Source organism: Mustela nigripes, chromosome X (genome assembly GCF_022355385.1).
Source record: "Mustela nigripes isolate SB6536 chromosome X, MUSNIG.SB6536, whole genome shotgun sequence".
Taxonomy (NCBI): Eukaryota; Metazoa; Chordata; class Mammalia; order Carnivora; family Mustelidae; genus Mustela; species Mustela nigripes.
Genome location: NC_081575.1, coordinates 107,298,227 through 107,323,215, shown reverse-complemented (window position 1 = coordinate 107,323,215; position 24,989 = coordinate 107,298,227). Strand labels below are relative to the sequence as shown.

Below are 24,989 nucleotides of genomic sequence, written 5' to 3'. Positions count from 1 at the left end.
TGCCTACCAGATGAACAAAAATTAAGATGTCTGACAAAGATGATTATTGCCAGGATATGGAGAACCAAACACTTCTTGAGCTATTAGTAGGTATAAAAATCTGTTCCATCATGGGGCACCTGGGTGGCTCAGTGGGTTAAAGCCTCTGCCTTCAGCTCAGGTCATGATCTCAGGGTCCTGGGATTGAGTCCTACACAGGCTCTCTGCTCAGTGGGTAACCTGCTTCCTGCTCTCTCTCTGCCTGCCTCTCTGCCTACTTGTGATCTCTGTCTGTCAAATAAATAAATAAAATCTTTAAAAAATAATAAAATAAATGTTTTGATTTAGTAACATAAATATTAAGAAATCTTATTTTAGAAAAATCATCCTTAATGAAATTATTTGAATGTTCTAAATGTATATATACAATAAAAATTGAATATCATATATTATAAGGTTACTTTTGTTGACATACAAGAGAAATCAATGTCAAAATAATCCTGCAAGATTCTGATAATATACTAAATATTACAAAAGGAACATAGATTTTTTTCCATGTTAGGTAAGATAACATTTGATTGGTTTTAATAAAAATTCTTATAGATATTTGTAAGGGGGCTAGAGCTACAGTGAGATAAAAAAGCAACAGTCTTATAATAATCTGTGATTTAAATTAGGCTCAGTCAGTTACTGACACTTGTGGGCAAGTAATTTCATCATAACCTTGGTTTATTTATTTATTTTTTATTACTTTTTTTTAAAGATTTATTTATTTGGAGGGGGCCGAAGGAGAGAGAAAGAAGCAAACTCCCCACTGAGCATGGAGCCTGATGCAGGGCTCGAACTCACAACCTAAGATCATGACCTGAGCTGAAATCAAGAGTCAGACACTTAACTGACTGAGCCACCCAGGTGCCCCACCTTGGTTTTTCTATATAAAATGGAGATAGTAACAGTTGGCTCTTGTAGGTATTGTGAAAAGCAAATGAGATGGAATTTGTGTGGTGCCTGATTCAGTGCCTGACACACAGTAGGTATTCAATAAGTAGTTAACTATTAAGATGATGATAATTAACAAGAAATGAGTAAATAATTATATATAATTCAAGAGTCAGTGAATATACGAGAACTTGTGTGTCAGATATAAGATGTATTTCCTGCCCTCTTGAAAAGCCTATGGGGGAGGGAGTGACACACAAATTATCACAATACTGTATTATAAGTACTAAAATAAAAGTATGAACTAAGTATTATGGGGGCACAGAAGAGAAAATAACTAGCTTTAACTATGACAGATGGGTTCATATTGCAAAAAAAAGTGATATTTAAGGAGACTAGAGGAAGATGAGCATGTGTTTGGAAGAACAAGAGGGAAGGGCATTCTATGTAAATAAAACAACACAGACACAGGCACACAGAATAAAGAGGATGCCTTGTGGGTTTGAACAAAGGTTAGCTATTTTAGACGACAAAATACATGGGAAACAGTGACAGAAAATTAGTCTTTAAAAGGCCCGATAGGCCCAGACTATAAAGTATCTAAACATCATGATAAGAGATTTATACTTTAGGGTGGATATTGGAGAACCATGTAGGAATGATCAAATACTTGTTTTAAAAATGTAACTGATGGTAGTAAAGAGGAGGGAATGGAGTGGGTATAATCTAAAGACCAGATGAATAGTTAGGAAATGTTTTATTTTTTTTAAAGATTTCATCTATTTATTTGAGAGAGAGAGTGAGACAGAGAGAGAGAGACACTACTGGATGGGAGAGGGTCAGAGGGAGAAGCAAACTCTCTGCTGAGCAGGGAACCTGATGCAGGGCTCATTCCTGGGACTCTGGGATTATGACCTGAGCCAAAGGCAGGTGCTTAACTGAGTCACCCAGGCGCTCCAGAAATGTTTTAAATAATCTTCTTAGGCTATGAGCAGGGTTTAAACTAAGGATGAACAGGAATAGAGAAGATCTGATGAATCTGAGAGGTGAGATAAAGGGAGAAGTTGAGAAAGATTCCATGTTTTCGAGCTGCAAAGATAGTGCAGATAATTTTTCAATAATGAAGGTGGGCAATAGTAGCAAGACTAGATTAAGGTGGGAATATAAATTGAGTTTCAGATTCATTGAATTTGAGTCATCTCTGAGTTATCCAGAAAGAGATACTCGTCAAACAGTTGCACATACGAATTTGGAGCTTGAGAAGTAGCTGAAGATAGAGATTTGGGCGTCTCCAGGGTATAAGGATTGAATCCATAGAGAGAGAGAGATCACCCCAGGAGGGACTCAGCTCCACCCGGGGGTTGGGAAGGAAGAAGAGACTACAGAGGAGGCTTGCAGAGTGCGTGGAGAAATGTGAAGACAGCTTCAAAAGCATTGTCACAAAAGCAAGGGGGAGTGGTTTTTTTTTTTTTTTTTTTTTTCCAGTAAGGAACATCAATAATACCAAATTTCACAAAAAGCCAATAGGATAGGCAAGGAAGAACAACCTGACTGTGTGGCACCTGACTGGATCACTTGGTAGAGGATGCGGCTTTTGGCCCTCAGGGTCATAAGGTCAAGCCCTATGTTGAGTGTGGAACCTATTTTAAATAAATGTATTAGATGGTTAAATGTCCGCATTCTGCTCAGGTCATGATCCCAGTATCCAGGGATCAAGACTCAACGTTGGGCAACCAGCTCAGCAGGGAGTCTGCTCCTCCCTCTCCCTCTGCCTCTCCCCCTGCTTGTGATCTCTTGCTCTCAAATGAATAAATAAAATCTTAAAAAAATAAATAAAAAATAGACCTGACTGAAAGCATTTTCTAAAGAAGAGTACAATCTGAAACCACATTGATTGACTATTACCTCCCATTTACACATGTCAATCTTAACCTTAATTGTCATTTCTTCAAAAAAACACCACTGGTGGAGGTTAGCCCCTTACTGTTATTCTTTTAACCTTCATCTCATTTTCTAATTACATATTTATATGTGTATTTATCAGTTTAACGTCTGTTTCTTCTGCTAGACTGTAAGCTGTGTGGGAAAAGACATGACGCTTACTAAATACCTAGTGTGTAGCACAGATGCCGGGCAATAGTGGATGCTGAATACTTTTTGAAAGTGGTATTGTAAGAGTCTTGAGATGTTTTTCATATGATAGTTTGGGATCTTCTTATTTTCCTACTCCTGAGATCAGAGAAATCAGCTTAGACTAGAATACACACTTGTGCTCTATCCCTTATCAGAATCAGATCACAGAAATCATGCCAGGTATAAGAGATAGTACTCAACATAAGGTAGGAGACCTCATTGTTTTTGTCTACTGGTCTCCAAATCTGGGTCATTGTGGCCATGAAGGTGCAACAGAAGTGGCTTGGAGATGAGTGCATGATCCAGCAGTCCTCTACTTGCCACATCTTTCTTTTTTTTTAAGAGAGGGAGAGAGTGGGGAGGGGCAGGGGAAGAGAGAGAATCTTAAGTGGGCTCTATGTTCAGAACATATCCTGATGTGGGGCTTGGTCTCACAACCCTGTGATCATGGATCATGACCTGACATGAAATCAAGAGTTGAATGCTTAACCAACCGAGCCACCCAGGTGCCCCTATTTGCCACATCTTTTATAACAGTACATAGTTGGGTGTGTCAGAGTTTGAAATTCAGGAGGTTATGTTTCATAAGCAGGACTCCTCAGAGATAAACCACTTATGTGCTGGATTTCGAGCTGTCAGTTTGAAGAAGGAAATAAAATTGATGATTTCAGTGCTAACTACAAATAGTCTGAACCTCCAGGCAGAGTCTGGCCCATGAAAAATCTCTGCTGACCTAAACTTACTTAGAAAGATGGCATGAGAGATAGATGTCTAGACCATTTCAGTGTTCTCACCATAGAGCTGTGGTACATCTCTTCATATGCTGGCTTTTAATTCCTACACAGTTCTGGGTTTAAGCACCATAGTATTGCATCGTTTTCTAGGGGGAAAAAAACACATTAAATTCATTCTTTCTGTGCTTATTCAGCAATAAATTGGTCATATTCTCCAAAGAGGACAAATATTAAATCTTCCTTCCACCACTTCCTAATAACTATACATCAGCAAGTTAGAAGTGAAGATATCTTCCATTTTATGCAATAAATATTTTCCAGTGAATATCAAGTGAATATCTGAGCAATGAATTCTGATTTACTTCTACATACCATTATAAAATTAGGATGTGAGATCCTTCATCAGCAAGCTGAGTTGACTAGACCAGGAGGTGTTGTTGGGAATGGGGAATTGTTTATTATCTCTTTAAAACTTTAATATCTCTACTGGTTTTTGCTTTATTCCTTATGTCTGTTGTTTTTATTTCTTTTAACAATTATATGTTCATGCTCAAACAGCTATATCACAGGAATTACAGAGATGAAAAAGGCACAGTCAGTGCCCTTTTTTTTAAGATTTTATTTACTTATTTGACAGACAGAGATCACAAGTAGGCAGAGAGGCAGGCAGAAAGAGAGGGGAAGCCGGCTCCCCACTGAGCAGAAAGCCTGATGAGGAGCTTGATCCCAGGAACCTGGGATCATGACCTGAGCCTAAGGCAGAGGCTTTAACCCACTGAGCCACCCAGGCGCCCCATAGTCTATGCTCTTAAAATGTATACAGTCCAGTAAAGAAGATAATAGTCATTAAAAGGTTATACATATTTAAAGAGATCCCAGGAGAGTTCAGAAGGAAATGATGAACACTACTGTGGGGATCCAGGAAGTGTAGGTGGGATTTGCATTGGGAATTGCAGGATAAGTAGATGTTCACCAGACGGAAAGTTGGGGAAAACTTATCTAGGCAGAAGAAATACCATGTGTAAAGACAGAATTGTGAAAGAATATGAAGTGTGCAGAGAGATATGACAATTTTGATTTGGCTGGTGCAGAGTGGGAAGTGATAGGAAGAAAGGCAACTTACGTTTTGTATCATATTATAATTTTTTGCTTAGATTTTTTAGGTTCCCTGCTGAGTCCTTAGCACATAGAGGATATTAAATTAATGTTATCTTACTGAATGAAGTTCTCTGCTTTTACCCAGAGCACTGTAATTTTTTTCTCTTGCCTCTGACTCTGCAGTTTCTGTTCCTAGTATAAGGAAGATGCAGAACGTTTATCAAATTCCTCTGTTTCTTTCAAGCTATGGAGTATTTTCATCTGCTTTATTTTAAAGTTAGTCCTGATGGGGAATAAATGTTATGGCAGTTGATGAAAATCAAAGGTTTGTATAGTAACTTGTTCATTCATGCAACATATATGTATTTAAGCACCAACTATATTGTTTGTACCATGTTATTCTAGAAAGAAGTAAGCTGTTCATGATTTGGAGGTGTTTTAACTTTTTCCTGCTGTTACGCTATCATTTAGTGTCCTTCAATAGAGAGTGCAGTATATTAACGGAAATAGTAAAACATAAATATCAATGTATAGCCCTTAATTTATGCTCTGACAGTACACCTGGTTATCGAGAAGTATAAGTGAATCATTTATGACAGGATAAGAATAGTTTTCATTTCATTCTTCATGCACTTTTCCTATAATAGGTATTTTGCATGAAAATTTAGATGTCTGCAATTGCTAGGATTTGTTTCTTTGCAACATAATTGCTTGGTTCATTCATCTCAAAATCATTCATTTCTCAAAAATATTCATTAAAGCAGTCCTTTTACGACTCACTCACATTTATAAAGCAAAGTATTATGAAACCTAAACACCTGCTCCATGATGCAATCAAATTAAGAGCTCTGAATAAAATAGCATTGACATTGTAAAATATGTGGTGCCAATATTGAATATTTTGTTGTGTTTAGAGAATTCACCACTAGTGAGGATATAGCCAACTTGATCTTCTAAAATGTTAAGTGTATCCTTCATGTGTTTCTTGTACTTTTGCATGCATGTAATTAAAACAAAAGAACAGTATGAACTTAGCACCAATTATTTATTGGCTATGTTGAATCAGTGACTATGTTGAATCAGTGTAGCTACAACAGGTTCCTGGCAGACATATATGTAAACAAATAGGTAACATATAAGACAAAGAAAATAGCTAACTACAGGCCATGACTAAACTTTTATTTTCTTGATGTAGTTCTTTCCAAATCAGTAGTAATGCATATTTGTCCCATGCATATCTAGTACAAAGCAAGACTGTAATGAATAAATCTGCACTTTTTAAAAGTTGAGGGAATAAGTAGGAGAGGAAGATGGTGGCAGAGTACGAGGACCCAAGGCTCATCTCACAAACACACCTAGATAACTATTTAGTCATCCTAAATACCCCAGAAATCGACCAAAAAGGGCACAGACCAAGCTCCACAACTACAGGGACAGAAGAGGCCACATCATAAAAGATAGGAAGTGTGAAGACAGATCAGGGTGTTGCAGAGGGAAGAGAGCCATGGTCCCAGAGAAGGGCTACAGAGAGAGGAACACACAAGGGAACACATAAGTAAACATTTCCCCAAAGCCATTGGCTTAGAAAACAAGAGATTGAATTTGTGAGTTTTTGCAACCAGGCTTAAAGCCTAGAGTTTTAAAGATCAGTGGGCTTGGCTGGGATGGGGCCCTGAGGGCACTGCACTACTCCTGAGGAGAAGACCGGCAAATGACCTGGGGAAAAACAGCCTGAATTAGCAATTTGAAAAATGCCAGGGGCTGACTGGGGAGAAATTATTCACTTAGAATGCATCCCTGAGAGGCAGCTTTCACAGAGACATCTCTCTCCCTATGAAGAAAGGAGCTAGCTAGTGCCATTTCCCTCCCCCACCTCTCAGCAGGAACACTGGCTACCTGTTTATGCCAAGCCCCACCCACCACACTCTGGCAGGACTGCCCTTCACAACCAGGTTTGCCTCAGTCCAAGCACAGCAGGACTCTCCCACAGAAGACCAGCACAGACACCACATCTCCAGACCAGAGTCCTGCAGGGCCTCAGTTCTGGTGGAGCTAGTGTCAGGTCTCATTTGACAAGCAGGCCAGAGCACACTTTTAAAACTCTCCATATGCAGGCCAGGTACAAAACACTGTCTACAGCAGGCAAGGAGAGCCTCTGCAGATGACTGGCCTGAAGAATAGACCAGTCAGAACACAACAGCAGAGCACATGAAGCACACACCAGAGACACTCTGTGAAGTGCAGACCCTGGGCACTTTATGACCTCTTCTTCATAAAGTAATTACTTTCAGGGGCAGGAGACATAACTGACTTTTCTAACACGGAGAAGCAGAGACATAGATGAAATGCTAAGATGGAGTGATTTACCCCAATTGAAAAAAGAAGATAAGGCCATGGCCAGATATCTAAGCAAAATTATAAAAGTAACAAGCCTGATGGAGAATTTAAAGTAACAATCCTAAGGATACTCACTGGGATTGAAAAAAGAGTAGAAGACAACAGTGAGACCCTTACCACAGAGCTAAAAGTGTTTAAAAAGAATCAGAGATGAAGAATGCAAGTAACAAGATGGGAAACAGGCTTGATGCAATAAACAGCAGGCTGGAAAAGCAGAGGAATGTGTTAGTGACCTAGAAGACAAAATAATAGGAAGTAATGATGCTGAACAAAAAAGAGAAGGATTATGAAACACAAGAATATACTTAGGAAATCAGTGACTATATCAAACATAATAGCACTCATATTATGAGAGTCCCAAAAGAAGAAGAAAGAAAAAGGGGACAAAAAACTTATCTGAAGATATAATAGCTGAAGTTTTCAGCTGGGTAAGGAAAATGGACTTCCATATCCAGAAGTCACAAAAAACTGTCATCAAAATCAACAAAAACAAAGCCAACACCAAGACATTGTACTTAAATTTGCAAAATGTAGTGTTAAAGAAAATGTCTTAAAAGCAGCAAAATAGAAGTCCCTAACTTACAAAGGAAAGACCCTTATGGCTAGGTGGAGATTTCTCAGCAGAAACATGGGATGCCAGAAGGCAATGGCAGGACATATTCAAAGTGCTGAATGTGAAAAACCTGCAGTCGGGCGCCTGGGTGGCTCAGTGGGTTAAGCCCCTGCCTTCGGCTCAGGTCGTGATCTCAGGGTCCTGGGATCGAGTCCCGCATCGGGTTCTCTGCTCGGCGGGGAGCCTGCTTCCCTCTCTCTCACTCTTTGCCTGCCTCTCCATCTACTTGTGATCTCTCTCTGTCAAATAAATAAATAAAATCTTTAAAGAAATAACAAAAACCTGCAGTCAAGAATACTCTATCCAGCAAGGCTATCATTCAGAGAAGGAGAGCTAGAGTTTCCCAAACAAAAACTGAAGAAGTTCATGACTACTGAGCCAGCTCTACAAAAAATATTAGAGCAGACTCTTTGAGTGGAAAAGAGACCCAAAATGACAAAGACAAGAAAGGATCAGTGGAAATCTCCAGGCACAACAAAACAAGTAATAATATGGTACTAAATAGATATATATCAATAATTATTTTAAAATGTAAATGGACTAAATGCTCCAATCAAAAGACACACGATATCAGAATGGGTAAAATATCAAGACCTGTCTATATGCTACCTCCAAGAGACTCATTTTAGACCTAGAGACATCTGCAGATTGAAAGTGAGGGGAAAGAGAATTATCATGCAAACAGATGTCAAAAGAATGCCAGAGTAGCGATACTTGTATCAGAAAACTAGACTTTAAAATGAAGGCTATAAAAAGACACAATGAAGAGTAGTATATAATCATAAAGGGAACAATCCAACAAAAAGATATAAAAATTTTAATTATTTATGAACCCAAATGGGTTCATTGACATATATAAAACAATAACAAATATAAAGGAAAGAGAGGAGCAAGAAGACAGAAGAGTAGGAGGCCTAAATTTCAGCTGGTCCCAGGAATTTGCTAGATAGTGATCAAACCATTCTGAACACCTATAAATTCAGCAGGAGATCAGAGAGAAGAATAACAGTAATTCTATGAATAGAAACATGACCACTTTCTGGAAGGTAAGACATGCAGGGAAGTGAATCTGAGGTGATCTATGGGAAGATAGACTGTAGGACAGAGGTGGGGGAGAGAGCCCCTATTAGCCAGCTCCGAGAAAGTGACAGATTAGTGGGGCACAAAATCAGAAGTTTTAGAAGTCTGCTCCACAGAGGGACCTCATTCCAGTGGCTAAGCAGTGTGGAATCCTCACTGGAAAAGTGTGGTCTCAGGACCCTCAGGGTCACAGAAATACCAGGGGTGCCTGAGTGTGGCAGCACTCCCAGGTATCAGAGCAGGGAAGCCATCTGCAAAGATGGAGTTGAGAAGTGGCCTCTCAGCTTGGGGTTGCCAAAAACTGTGATCTGAGGCAAAGTCAGGCCACTGCTCTTCAAGCAGGGACTCCACAAATGGCAGATCTGGAAAGCCTCCCCTTTCTCCCTGCAGGAGGAGTGGTACAGGAGCAAGTTGCAGGAATCTGCTGGGTTTGGAGACTCAAAACAGGGTCGTGTGCCAGAGATAGAAATCTCTGGTCACAGGTTAGGTGTCGTTTTTACCCTTTTAGCATTTTGTTCTCTCATTCATCTGTTCTTCTCTGAACAAAATGGCAAAATGAAAAAAACTCACCTCAGAAAAAAGAATGAAAGACAGTACCAACTGCTAGGGACCTAATCAATACAGACATTAGTAAATATCAGAACTAGAGTTCAGAATGACAATTATAAAGATACTAGCTGGGCTTGGAAATAGCATAGAAAATACTAGAGAATCCCTTTCTGGAGAAATAAAAGAACTAAAATCTAATGAAGTTGAAATTTTTTTAAAAAGCTGTTAATGAGGTACAATAAAACAGAGGTTCTTACTGCTAGGATAAATGAAGCAGAAGAGAAAATTAGTGATATAGAAGACCAAATAATGGAAAACAAAGAAGTTGAGAAAAAGATGAACAACTACTAGATCATGAGGGGACAATTCGAGAGATAAGTGATACCATAAGACCAAACAATATTAGAATAATTGGGATCCCAAAAGAAGAGAGAGGAGCAGAAGGTACATTGGAGCAAATTATAGCAAAGAACTTCCCTAATTTGGGGAAGGAAACAGGCATCAAACTCCAGGAGGCACAGAGAAAGCTTCTCAAAATCAATGAAAATAGGTCAACACCCCACCATCTAATAGTAAAACTTAAAAGTTTCAGAGACAAAGAGAAAATCCCAAAAGCAGCTCAGGACAAGAGGTATATAACCTACAACAGTAGAAATATTATTACATTGGCTTAAGACCTATCCACAGAGACCTGGCAGGCCAGAAAGGATTGGAGCATTAAATGAGAAAAATATGCAGCCAAGAATACTATATTAAGCTAGGCTGTCACTGAAAGTAGGAGAAATAAAAAAGCTTCCGAGAAAAACAGAAACTAAAAGAATTTGCAAACACCAAACCAGCCCTACAGGAATTATTGAAAAGGGTCCTCTAAGCAAAGAGAGAGCTTTAAAGTACCACAGACCAGAAAGGAATAAAGAAAATATACAGTAACTGTCACCTTAGAGGCAATATAATGGCACTAAATTCATATCTTTCAATAGTTACATTGAATGTAAATGGGCTAAATGCCCCTAATCAAAAGACACAGGGTATAAGAATGGATTAAAAAAAAAAAAAAAACAAGACCCTCCAGTATGCCTTCTGCATGAAGCTCATTGTAGACCCAAGGACACCTCCAGATTTAAAGGGAGGAGGTGAAAAGTAGTTTACCGTGTTAATGATCATCAAAAGAAAGCTGGGGTGGCCATCCTTATATCAGACAAATTAGATTTTAAAACAAAGACTATAAAAAGAGATGAGAAAGGACATTATCATACTTAATGGGAATGTCCAACAAGACGATCTGATAATTTTAAATATCTATGCCCCTAACATGGGATCAGCCAATTATATAAACCGATAGATAACAAAATCAAAGAAACACATCAACAATAATACAGTAGTAGTAGAGGACTTTAACATGCCCCTCACTAAAATGGACAGATCATTTAAGCAAAAGATCAACAAGGAAATAAAGGCTTTAAATGACACACTGAACCAGATGGGCATGGAAGATACATTCATAACATTCCATCCCAAAGCAACATAATACACATTTTTCTCTAGTGCACATGGAACATTCTCCATAATAGATCATATCCTGGGCCACAAATCAGGTCTCAACCAGTACCAAAAGATTGGGATTATTCCCTGCATATTTCCAGACCACAATGCTTTGAAACTACAACTCAACCACAAGAGGAAAGTTAGAAAAAACTCAAATACATGGAGGCTAAATAGCATCCCACTAAAGAATAAATGGGTCAACCAGGGAATTAAAGAATTTTAAAAATTCATGGAAACAAATAAACATGAAAACACAACTGCTCAAAATCTTTGGGATGCAACAAAGGTGGTCCTAAGAGGAAAGTATATAGCAATACAAGTCTTTCTCAAGAAACAGGAAAGGTCTCAAACACACAGCCTAACCTTACACCTAAAGGAGCTGGAGAAAGAACAGCAAATAAAGCCTAAATCCAGCAGTAAAAGAGAAATAATAAAGATCAGAGCAGAAATCAATGAATTAGAAACCAGAAGAACAGTAGAACAGATCAATAAAAGTAGGAGCTCATTCTTTGAAATAATTAATAAGATTGATAACCCCTGGCCAGACTTAGCAAAAAGAAAGGAAAAAGGACCCAAATAAATAAAATCATGAGTGAAAGAGGAGCAATCACAACCAACACCAAAGAAATACAAACAATTAGAAGAACATATTATAAGCAACTTTATGCCAGCAAATTGGACAATCTGGAAGAAATGGATGCATTCCTAGAGACGTTTAAACTACCAAAACTGAACCAGGAAGAAACAGAAAACCTGAACAGACCCATAACCAGTAAGGAGATTGAAGCACTCATCAAAAATCTCCCAACAAACAGGAGCCCAGGGCCAGATGACTTTCCAGGAGAATTCTACCAAACATTTAAAGAAGAATTAATACCTATTCTTCTGAAACTGTTCCAAAAATAGAAATGGAAGGAAAACTTCAAAACTCATTTTATGAGGCCAGCATTACCTTGATCCAAAAACCAGACAAAGACCCCATCAAAAAGGATAATTACAGACCAATATCCTTGATGAACACAGATGCGAAAATTCTCACCAAAATACTAGCCAATAGAATCCAACAATACATTAAAAGGATTATTCACCACAACCAAGTGGGATCTATTCCTGGGCTGCAAGGTTGGTTCAGCATCCTCAAATCAATCAATGTGACACAATACATTAATAAAAGAAAGAACAGGAACCATATGATACTCTCAGTAGATGCTGGAAAAGCATTCAACAAAGTACAGCATCTTTTCTTGATCAAAACTTTTCAAAGTGGAGGGATAGAGGGTATATACCTCAATATCATCAAATCCATCAATGAAAAACTCACAGGGAATATCCTTTTCAATAGGGAAAAACTGAGAGCTTTTCCCCTAAGGTCAGGAATATGGCAGGGATGTCCCCTATCACAACTTCTATTCAATATAGTACTAGAGAGAAGTCCTAGCCTCAGCAATCAGACAACAAAAAGAAATAAAATCATCTGAATCAGCAAAGAGTAAGTCAAACCCTCACTATTTGCAAATGATATGACACTTCATGTGGAAAACCCAAAAGACTCCTCTCCAAAACTGCTAGAACTCGCTCAGGAATTCAGTAAATTGTCAGGATATAAAACCAATGTACATAAATCAGTAGCATTTCTTTTCTTTTAAAGATTTTACTTATTTATTTGACAGACAAGTAGGCAGATAGGCAGGCAGAATGAGAGAGATTGGAGGAAGTAGGCTCCCTCCTGAGCGGAGAGCCCAATGGGGGGCTCAATCCCAGGACCCGGGGATCATGACCTGAGCCAAAGGCAGAGGCTGTAAACCACTGAGCCACCCAGGCACCCAAAATCAGTAGCATTTCTATAGATTAACAACAAGACAGAACAAAGAGAAATTAAGGAGTCAATCCCATTTACAACTGCATCCAAAACCATGAGATACCTAAGAAGAAATCTAACCAAAGAGGCAAAGAATCTGTACTCAGAAAACTATAGAATACTCATGAAGGAAATTGAGGAAGACTCAAAGAAGTGGAAAAACATTCCATGCTCATGGATTAGAAGAAAAATATTGTGAGAATGGCAATGCTACCTAGAACAATCTACACATTTAATGCAGTCCCTATCAAAATACCATCAACTTTTTTCAAAGAAATGAAACAAATAATCCTAAAATGTGTATGGAACTTAAAAAGACCCCTAAGAGCTAAAGGAATGTTGAAAAAGAAAACCAAAGTTGGCAGTATCAGAATTCCATAATTCAAGCTCTATTACAAAGCTGTAAACATCAAGACAGTATGGTACTGGCACAAAAACAGACACATAGATCAGTGGAACAAAATAGAACCCAGAAATAGACCCTCAACTCTATGGTTAACTAATCTTCATCGAAGCAGGAAAGAATGTCCAGTGTAAAAAAAGACAGTCTCTTCAACAAATGGTTTTAGGAAAATTGGACATACACATGCAGAAGAATGAAACTGGAACATTTCCTTACACCACACACAAAAATAGAATGGATGAAAGACCTCAGTTGAAGAAAGGAATCCATCAAAATCTTTGAGGAAAATACAGGCAGCAAAGTTTTTGACCTCAGCCATAGCAACTTCTTCCTAGAAACATCACCAAAGGCAAGGGAAGCAACGGCAAAAATGAACTATTGGGACTTCATCAAGATCAAAAGCTTTTGCACAGCAAAGGAAACAGTCAATAAAACCAAAAGACAACTGACAGAATGGGAGAAGATATTTGCAAATGACATATCAGATAAAGGACTAATACCCCAAATCTATAAAGAACTTACCAAACTCAACACCCAAAGATCAAATAATCCAGTCAGGAAATGGGCAGAAGACATAAACAGACATTTCTGCAGAGAAGACATCCAAATGGCCAACAGACACATGAAAAGTGCTCCACATCACTCGGCATCAGGAAATTACAAATCAAAACCATAGTGAGATAACACCTCACACAGGTCAGAATGGCTAAAATTAACCACTCAAGAAATGACAGGTGTTGGCGAGGATGCAGAGAAAGGGATCCCTCTTATGCTGTTGGTGGGAATGTAAGGTGGTACAGCCACTCTGGAAAACAGTATGGAGATTTCTCAAAAAATCAAAAATAGAGCTACCCTACAACCCAACAATTGCACTACTGGGTATTTACACTAAAGATACAAAGGTAGTGATCCAATGGGACACGTGCTCCCAATGCTTATAGAAGTAATGTCCACAATAGCTGAACTATGGAAAGAGCCTAGATGTCCATCAAGGGATGAATGGATAAAGAAGATGTGGCATATATATACACATATATACACACATATATACACATATACATACATATATGCATACATACATATGTATACATACATATGCATATATGTATGTATATGTGTATATATGTACACCTGCAATTGAATATTATGCATCCATCAGGGGAAAAAATGAAATCTTGCCATTTGCAATGATGTGGATGTACCTAGAGGGTATTATGCTAAGCAAAATAAGTCAATCAGAGAAAGACAAATATATGATCTCTCTGATCTATGGAATCAAAGAACAAGACAGAGGATCATAGGGGAGGGGAGGGGAAAATGAAACAAGATGAAACCAGAGAGGGAGACAAACCATAAGAGACTCTTAATCTCAAGAAACAAACTGAGGGTTGCTGGAGGGGAGAGGGTAGGAGGGATGGGGTGGCTGGGTGATGGGCATCAGGGGGGGTATGTGCTATGGTGAGTATTATGAATTGTGTAAGACTGATGAATCACAGACTTGTACTTCTGAGACAAATAATACATTATATGTTAATAAAAAAACAATAAAATAAAGGAACTAGTTGATAATAACACAATGATAGTAGTGGACATTAGTACCCCACTTACATCATTTTCTAAACAGAAAATACACAAGTAAACATGGATTTGAATGACACACTGAATGAGATAGACATAACAAATATATTCAGAACATTCCATCCTAAAAAATCAGATTACATGTTCTTTTCAAGTGTACATGGAATATTCTCCAGAATAGATTGCATATTAGATCACAAAACAAGCCTCAACAAGTTCAAAGAGATTGAAATCATATCAAGCACCTTTTCAGCCCACAATACTGTGAAGCTGGAAGTTAACCACAAGAAAAAAAGTTAGAAATATAAATAAATAGAGGTTAAACTACATGTTACTAAACAATGAGTGAGTCAACCAGGAATCAAAGAAATTTAAAAATACATGGAAACAAATGAAAATGAAAACACAATGGCCCAAAACCTTTGGGATGCAGCAACAGTGGTCCTAATAGGTAAGTATGTAGCAATGTAGGCCTACCTCAAAGCAGGAAAAATCTCAAATAAACAACCTAACCTTACACGTAAGTAGCTAGAAAAAGAACAACAAATGAAAGCTAATGCCAGCAGAAGAAAGGAAATAATAAAAATTAGATCAGAAGTAAATGATATAGAAACTAAGAAAACAGTAGAACAGAACATTGGACCTGGAGCTGGTTCATTGAAAGAATTAATTACATTGATAACCTTCTAGCTAGACTTACCAAGAAGAAAAGAGGAAGCACCCAAGTAAATAAAATCACAAATGAGAGGGGAAAAATAACAACAACTGCCTTGTAAAAACAATATTAAGAGAATATCATGAAAAATTACATGGCAATACATTGGACAACCTAGAAGAAATGGATAAATGCTTAGAAACATAAACTACCAAAACTGAAACAGGAAGAAAGAGAAAACTTGAAGAGACAAATAACCAATGAAGAGATTGAATCAATACTCAAAAATCCCCCAACAAACAAAAATCCAGGGACAGATGGCTTCAGGGAAATTCTATCATACATGTAAAGATAACTTATACTTATCTTCTGAAACTATTCCAAAAAATAGAAAAGGAAGAAAAACTTAAAAATTAATTCTATGAGTTCAGCATTACCTAATTCCAAAACTGGATAAAGACTCCACTAAAAAAGAATTACAGGTCAATATCTCTGATACTATATCTCTGACAATACATTAAAAAATCATTCATGATCAAATGGGAGTTACTCTTGAGTTGCAAGAGTGGGTGAATATTTGCAAATCAATGTGATACATCACATTAATAGAAGAAAGAATGAGAACCAAATGATCATTTCAATGATGCAGAAAAAGAATTTGACAAAGTACAATATCCATTCATGATAAAAATTCTCAACAAAGTAGGTTTAAAGGTATCATACTTGAACATAATAAAGGCTATCTATGAAAAATTCACAGCCAACATTATCATCAATAGGGAAAAACTAAGAGCTTTTCCTATTCAGTCAGACATAAGACAGGGGTGTCCACTCTCATCACCGTAATTTAACATAGTACTGGAATTCCTAGCAAAAGCAGTCAGGCAACATTAAGAAAAGGCATCCAAATTGACAAGGAAGAAGTCACATTTTCACTATATGCCATGAAACTCTCTATGGAAAACCTGAAAGACTCCACCAAAAAACTGGTAGAACTGATACAAGAATTCATGTATAGAATCAATGTATAGAAATCTGTTGCATTTCTATACACAAATACCGAAGCAGCAGAAAAAGAAATTAAGGAGTCAGCCTCATTTACGATTGCACCAAAATCAGTAAGATGCTAAGGATAAACCTAACCAAAGAGGTAAAAGATCTGTACTCTGAAAATTGAAAAATACTCATGAAAGAAATTGAAGATGACAGAAACAAGAGGCAAGATATTCCATGCTTGTGGATTCAAAGAACAAATATTGTTCAAATGTCTATACTACTCAAAGCAATCTACACATTTAATGCAATTCCTATCAAAATACCACCAGCATTTTTTGCAGAACTGGAACAGTCCTAAAATATTGGTGGAACCAAAAAAGACCCCAAATAGCCAGAGCAATACTGAAAAAGAAAAGCAATGCTGGAGGCATAGCAATTCCAGACTTTAAGTTATATCGCAAAACTGTAGCCATCAAGACAGTATGGTACTGGCACAAAAACTGACACATACATCAATGGAACAGAATAGAAGACCCAGAAGTAAACCTACAACTATATTGTCAGTTAATCTTTGACAAAGCAGGAAAAGAATATCCAGTGGGAAAAAAGACAATCTCTTCAACAGACAGTATTGGGAAAACTGAAGAGCAACATGAGAAAGAATGAAACTGGACCAGTTTCTTATACCACACACAAGAATAAATTCAAAATAGATTAAAGACCTAAATGTGTTATAGACCTGAAACTGCAAAAAACTAGAGGAGAAAATAGGTAGTAGACTCTTTGATATCAGCCATAGCAACTTCTTTATAGGTATGTCTCCTAAGGCAAGGGGGGAGAAAGGAAAAATAAACTTGGGATTTCATCAAGATAAAAAGCTTCTGCACAACAAAGGATACAATCAACAAAACTAAAAGGCAACCCGCAGAATGTGAGGAAACAATTGCAAATGACATATCTGGCAAAGGGTTAGTATCCAATATATATAAAGAACTTAAAAAACAACTCAAAAAACAAATAATCCAATTAAAAAGTGGGCAAAGACATGGACAGACATTTCTCCAAAGAACACATCCAGATGGCCAACAGACACATGAAAAAGTACTTAACATCACTGATCATCAGGGAAATACAAATCAAAACTACAGTGAGATATCACTTCACACCTATCAGAATGGCAAAAATCAATGACACATGAAACAACAGGTGTTGGTGAGGATGTGGAGAAAAGGGAAACGTCTTGCACTGTTGGTGGGAATGTACACTGTTACAACCACTCTGGAAAACAGTGGAGAGATTCCTAAATAAGTTAAAAATAGAACTGTTCTATGATCCAGCAATCACATTACTAGGTATTTACCCAAAGAATACAAATATACTAATTCAAAAAGATTCGTGCACCCTGATGTTAAGATCAACATTATCTAAATAGCCAATTACGAAAGAGTCCCAATTGTCCATCAACTAATGAATGGGTATAGAAGTGCTATGTACACACAATGGGATATTAACTCAGCCATCAAGAGTCTCTTAAATATAGGAAACAAACTGAGGATTGCTGGAGGGGAGTGGAAAAGGATGAGATAATTTGTGATGGGCATTAAGGAGGGCATGTGATGTGGTGGGCACTGGGTGTTATATGCAACTGATGAATTATTACAGTCTACATCTGAAACTAATGATGCACTACATGTTGGCTAATTGCATTTAAATTTTTAAAAAATAATAAAAATAAGAGAATGAAATCTTGCCATTCCCAACAATGTGGAGGAAATAGAGTATATTATGCTAAGTGGAGTAAGTCAGATAAAGGCAAATACCATATGATTTCACTCACATGTAGAATTTAAGAAACAAAACAATCAAAGGGGGAAAATAAGAGAAAGGAGAGACAAACCAAGAAAGACTCTTAATTGTAGAGAATAAACTGATGGTTACCAGAAGGGTGGTAGCTGGGAGGATTAGCAAAATAGGTGATGGGGTTTAAGGAGTGCACATGTTGTGATGATCACAGGGGGATGTATGGAAGTGTTGAATCACTACATTGTATGCCTGAAACTAATATAACACTGTATGCTATCTAAATTTAAATTAGAATTTTTAATTAAATTAGAATTAGAATTTAATTTAATTAGAATTAGAATTTAATTAAACCATAGCACATACCCTCCCCAATGTCCATAACCCCACCCCCTTCTCCCAACCCCCCTCCCCCTAGCAACCCTCAGTTTGTTTTGTGAGATTGAGTCACTTATGGTTTGTCTCCTTCCCAATCCCATCTTGTTTCATTTATTGTTCTCCTACCCACTTAAACAACAGCTTAAGTGACTTTATATTTTAATTTGTAAGATCTGTGTTATTCTTTTTACATTATTCTAACCCTTTCTAAGAAAATATTGATATGCTAGTATTATATATAAAGGAAATTAATGTTGTATGGCAACCAATGGCTATAGAATGAAAGTTACATTACAGGCTGATTGATTAGTTTCCTCTCTAATGAAATATTATTATTTGAGCTTCCTTAAGAAATTGTTATGTTTATAAATGGATGTTTTCTAATGAAAATCATTAATACACAAAAATGAAAAATGAGAATCCTTTTATACTTCAGGGAAGGTGCTTTAACACAGGGAAAAACTTCTGAAAATGGTTTCAGGAAAGCACTTCAGATGCATCATTGAAATTTAGTTCATAGAGTCCCCAAAGGGCAGCTGGGAATGAGCTTTGGAGGGGACCAGCTCATGTTCCTGACCTTGGAGAAGGCCTTTCCCCATCCATCCCCCAGCTAGTGAGTGACATGCATATTCAAATGTAATTGAAGATCTTAACAGGGGGAGATTAATTTTGATTACCCAGGTGGGCTCCAAATCCAATCACAAATGTCCTCATGAGGGAGAGGCAGAGGGAGATTTGGTACACACAGAAGAGGTGGCCATGTGACCTCAGAGGCAGAGACAGGAGTTATATAATGACCACAAATCAAGGAATGTCAACAGCTACCAGTTTCTTTATGAGGCAAGGATTAGAAGAATCTTCTTCCAGACGAAGCATGTATCTGCCAACACTGTGATTTTAGCCCAGTGGTAGTGATTTTGGATTTCTGATCTCTAAAGTAAGAGAAAGCAAATTTTTGTTGTTTCAAGCCAAATTAATAAAGAAGTTGGTATAACTTGCTCTTATCTAGTCATTAGAGAATATCTTCAATAAACTTTTAGAAGGATTTCCTTCTTAATATACTGACAAGGTAGATAAAATCTTCCAAATGTTTCAAATAATCCATGCTCAGATGCAAGAGAATCTGAATAGAATGTTTTATTTGTGCAGAGAAAATGTTTTGACTTGAGAGAATATTGCAATTCAAATTTAGTAGTGGGTATTTTTTTTAAAGATTTTATTTATTTATTTGACAGACAGAGATCACAGGTAGGCAGAGAGTCAAGCAGAGAGAGAGGAGAAAGCCGGCTACCCGCTGAGCAGGGATTCCCAATGCTGGACAAAGGCAGAGGCTTTAACCCACTGAGCCACCCAGGTGCCCCATAGTGGGTATTTAATATACTATGTTGTGTTTTGTGTTTTTTGTGGGTTTTTTTTTTGTTTTTTTTTTTAATTTATTTTTTATTTTCAGCATAACAGTATTCATTATTTTTTCACCACACCTAGTGCTCCATGCAATCCAGGCCCTCTATAATACCCACCACCTGGTACCCCACCCTCCCCCCCCCCCCCGCCCCTTCAAAGCCGTCAGATTGTTTTTCAGAGTCCATAGTCTCTCATGGTTTATGGGGCACCTGGGTGGCTCAGAGGGTTAAGCCTCTGCCTTCGGCTCAGGTCATGATCTCAGGGTCCTGAGATCGAGCCCCACATTGGGCTCTCTGCTCAGCGGGGAGCCTGCTTCCCCCCACCAGCCGCCTGCCTTTCTGTCTACTTGTGATCTCTGTTTGTCAAATAAATAAATGAAATCATTAAAATAAATAAATAATAAATAAAATTAAAATAAAAAGAGATCCATGGCTCCAAAAGGAGTATTCTTTTAATAAAGAATGTAAATTTTTTGCAAAGAACATTCAGACTTTTTATCACTATGAGACCTTCAATGGTAACATACATAACTTTGGTATTTATTCATATATGTATATGTATATATGTATTTATATATGTATGTGTATATATATGTATGTATATATATACATATGTATGTATATATATGTTTTTAATGTTTGTTTCCAAACCCTCCTCTAGTCCCTCCTTTTTTCCTCCTCCAAGTTTCTTTTCTTAAATTATAGAAATAAATTTCATATGAAGTAGTTACCCAGTGGTTGTTGACTTAATACAGCTAAATTTATTGTGCCATTTGCTTCCCTTTTTCATACCCCTAGTATTTTATCTACCATTTCACTTAGACATCCCCTCACATATGGCCTTGTGACTTGTAGTCCCATTCTGAACTCTATCTACTCTAAGCTCTGTAAGCACACAGAAAATCTCCCTGTGCCTCATTGTCCTCAACTGTAAAAGGAGGATAAATCAAACTTAGAATTCATTTGGGCTTCAGAAGCTATCTAAAATTCCTTGGGTCTTATGATTTTCTATAAGGTAGTAATACTTTTAATTTTACACATGACAATAATGTATATGCTGCTAAGTAGTTTAATGAAAGTCATCCTTTGAGCAGGTTAACCAGCCTTTCTTGGAGGTGTTTTACAACTCAATCAGCTCTTTTAAAATTTAATTGTAACTTATTAAATCTTTCCCTAAGGTTTATTTGTAGAGATCTTAGAGTGTTTTGCATTGAATGTGTTTTTTAAAGTTTATTTATATTGAGTCATATAACTTATTTCTGCATTAATTTATAGACATAATATTTAAAGTGAAATAGTAAATATTACTGCAAATTCAAAAGTGAGACCAAGAAAAAACAAGAAAACAAAGTTAGCAAAAAGCCAGTATGATTGTTTTCAATGCGCTTCATATTTGACTGTGAGCTAGTGCAACCATGACAAAAATAAAAATTAATTCAGTTTCATAATTTGTATTATAAAAAAGAGAAAGCATATTGGTTCCACTGAGGAATTAGTTTTCTTCTGGTACCATATTATAGAAGAAATTTCTTATGTGTCATTATGGATAGGACACAAAATAAAGCTATATTGCATATGATTTATTTCTTTTTCATTTTATCGTTAGGTTGTGCTTTCTTTGCACACTTGGGGAAAGCAGAATTTTTCATAGCATCTATATTCATGACTATGCATATACTAATAGAATAGATATTAAAAATAATTACTGGGGTGCCTGCGTAGCTCAGTTGGTTAAGCATCTGCCTTCAGCTGGGGTCATGATCCCAACTGGGGTCCTTGGATTGAGCCTCTGTGCGGGTTTCCTACTCAGCAGGGAGCCTGCTTCTCCCTTTCCCTTTGCTCCACCCCCAGCTCATGCTTACATGCACTCTTTCTCTCTCAAATAAGTAAAATCTTTTAATAAAAAAATAATTACTGATAAAAATGAATTTCACAAGTAAATGAACTTAAGTTTGGGTTTTAAAAAAATGCTTATGAGTCCTAATAATCTTTCTTTCTTGTGTGGCATAATTCCAGGAGATAATGCCCTTCTCTTTGCATGTTCACACTAGCATTTAACACATTTTATTGTAATTTGTTCATCTGACATTTGCCCATTTGATCCTCATTTGACTGTGGGCTCTTCTGGGCCAGGAATCCTATCTTAGTCATTTTAACTCTTGGTACTAATTTTATTGCCTATACATAGTAACATATTCAGTAAATATTTTAGTGAATGAATATAATATTGACTTCAAGTATATTTGTTTTCTCTCTTTTTATAATTCAGAATTATGGCTTGGAAACAGAAAATCTAAAAACCCTTTCTCACAAGCTGAATGCATCTGCCAAAAATCTGCAGAATTTTATAACCGGGAGGAGAAGGAGCGGCCATTATGATGGGAGAACAAGCCGAAAATTGCCAAATGACTTTCTGACTTCGGTTGTGGATCTGATAGGAGCAGCCAAGAGTCTGCTTGCCTGGTTGGACAGGTAAAATCTTCCACATGTTTCATAAGTAATCTTCCTCAGACACTATCTTAAATATAACATTATTTCATGTGTTCTCGTGAAAGAGTTGGATAGGTAAAGGAATAGCATGTTATGAATGTCTAACTATGATTCATCACAGTATAGGGGTATCATCAAATAGACATTAATCATTTGTAAATTTTTGTATCCAACTAAGTAGCCAATTAATAATTAGTCCCTGACAATTTCAGAATACCTTAACTGCTTTACAAGCAAAGTCATTTTTTGGCTGTCACAACAAGACTGATAGAACTGTTTTAACTCCTAATTTTCTTTATTCTTTGTATTAATTGGTCATATTTAAGGGAGTGAGCATCAGGATTCTATTTACTGTTTTAAATGGGTAATTAAACTCTGAGACTTTAATAGCATGCAGTGCATATCTCCTTACCTTGCTAAATTCATTCTTTACTATTACTTACATTGTACAATCTTGGATATCATAAACACAGTTTAAGATTTTTTTTCTAGGTTAGTTTTTATTTATCTTAGAACACATAAACTAAAAAAAATTTCATGATATAAAATGAATAAATTTTAAAATATGTGGTTAAACATTGTAATAGTAAAACAAATTACAATTTTTTAATTAAGCTCTTTCATTTTTAGAATTTTTTTGTAAGGGATATGTACTATGTTATTATGGTGGTTAAATAACCAAATTTTAAAATACATTTCCTCTCTCACAACAAATTCTGGTAATACATAATTTTACCAGAATTCTTTCTTGAGAAAATGTCTGTGGGATGTACATTATATATAATATTTTGACCTTTTAAAAATCTGAGGCCTTATATAAAAATAAATATTTGTATTTTTTTAAATATTTGTATTTTTAAACTAAAAGCTAAGATAATTTAACTTATATTATCTAAATTTATATATATTAATAATAACATATAATATGATGATACTAAATCCAAATCTTAATACTAAGCTCTGTGTCATTAGGTTTTTGATAATTAATTGCTGGACAGAATATTTCTTTTGCATTATGACATCATTAAAATTTAATTCTCATAATTGTCTAAACTATATTTATCAATTGTTTAAAGTTGTTGCACTCTAAATATGTAAATTCTGTAAGTTTCATAATAATCAATAAGTAAAATATATTTAGAATATGGCTTAGTCCTTAAGTAATGTAATATATTTGTTTCAGAAGGCTTTTCAGTAATTATAAAGCTTAAAGAACATATACTCGATTTTAGTTATATTCTCTTACACTATGACCTACTCTATAATTGTGAATTTGCTCGACCTTAATAAATGTATTTAGTAAATTTCATTTTATATCCTTTTTACACTAGTACTTGTCAAATATGAATATAGAATTTTTAACTTTTTAGTGGCTAAAATAGCTGTTTATAGTCATATAAATAGCTTCTAGAACACTATCATAGTTTCTGACATTTTACTGTATTACATAATTTTTTATGGTGACTTTTTTTATCATCTAAGAAGGTGCTTTTAGGAAATGCCAGTTCACCTGCAGACATATATCAGTGCACGCACACATACAAACACACACATAACACTCCATGAAGTTAATCAGTAGCGTTTTATGTTTGTTTCACAAGAAGAGAAAATGTGATAAAAAGCTTGAAGAAAGTAATTTAAATAATCTGTTTGGCTTCTATTGCTGCAAAGGTTTTCACAATGCTTATTTTGTATTCCATCATACCACAGTGATTGATTAAATCAAAATTTAATATTTTGACTGTAAAAATGAAATACGTACTTGGAAGGAAAAAAAAGACAATTTTGTGATAACTTTAAAATCATCTGCTGAGACTGTAAATTGAAAAAAGAAACTGAAGTTTACATTTTGAAGATCTTTCACAGAAAATTTCAGCTCCAGACTGGCTTGCCTATAATGATGATGACTTTAGCAAGCTTAAGTTTTAGAAAGGAAAGAAGGAGGAAAAAAAAATTCTTACATGTTAAGGCATTTGGACCTACCTGCAGGCCTTCAGAACCTGTTTAGTAAGGTAATGGTGTTTAGGCCTCTGGATCTTGATGATTAGTAGGACTGTAGTGTTGAGAAAGATTAAAGAAGGGTAAGGATAGAAGGAAAAGTTACTTAAGAGGCTATTTTGGGAATTAATCATGCTGCTGCTACTGTTGATGAGTTTGATGCTAATACCTCTAGCCACACTCATTTAATCAAAGCAACCCCAGGAGGGTTGTCTTCATTTTACACATAGAAAAACTAGCATTTACAGAGGTTAAATTCAAAACCAAATGGCAAGTGAGTGGTGGAAACATTATTCAGTCCAGGCATCTGACAACAGAGTTGATCCTGCTATTTCCTGAGGTTTTTAATTAGAGGAGTAGAAG

The 24,989-nt window shown here is 36.4% G+C and overlaps 1 protein-coding gene across 5 annotated transcripts in view; it reads left to right on the top strand.

The window, feature by feature from the left end:
* Nucleotides 1–24,989, top strand: part of CNKSR2 (connector enhancer of kinase suppressor of Ras 2) — a 280,721-nt gene that overhangs the window by 52,771 nt on the left and 202,961 nt on the right. For all 5 annotated transcript variants that reach the window (XM_059384801.1, XM_059384800.1, XM_059384799.1 and 2 more), the window contains exon 3: nt 22,408–22,610. In XM_059384801.1, the coding sequence (XP_059240784.1) occupies nt 22,408–22,610 (203 nt within the window). The remainder of the gene's footprint in view (nt 1–22,407; nt 22,611–24,989) is intronic.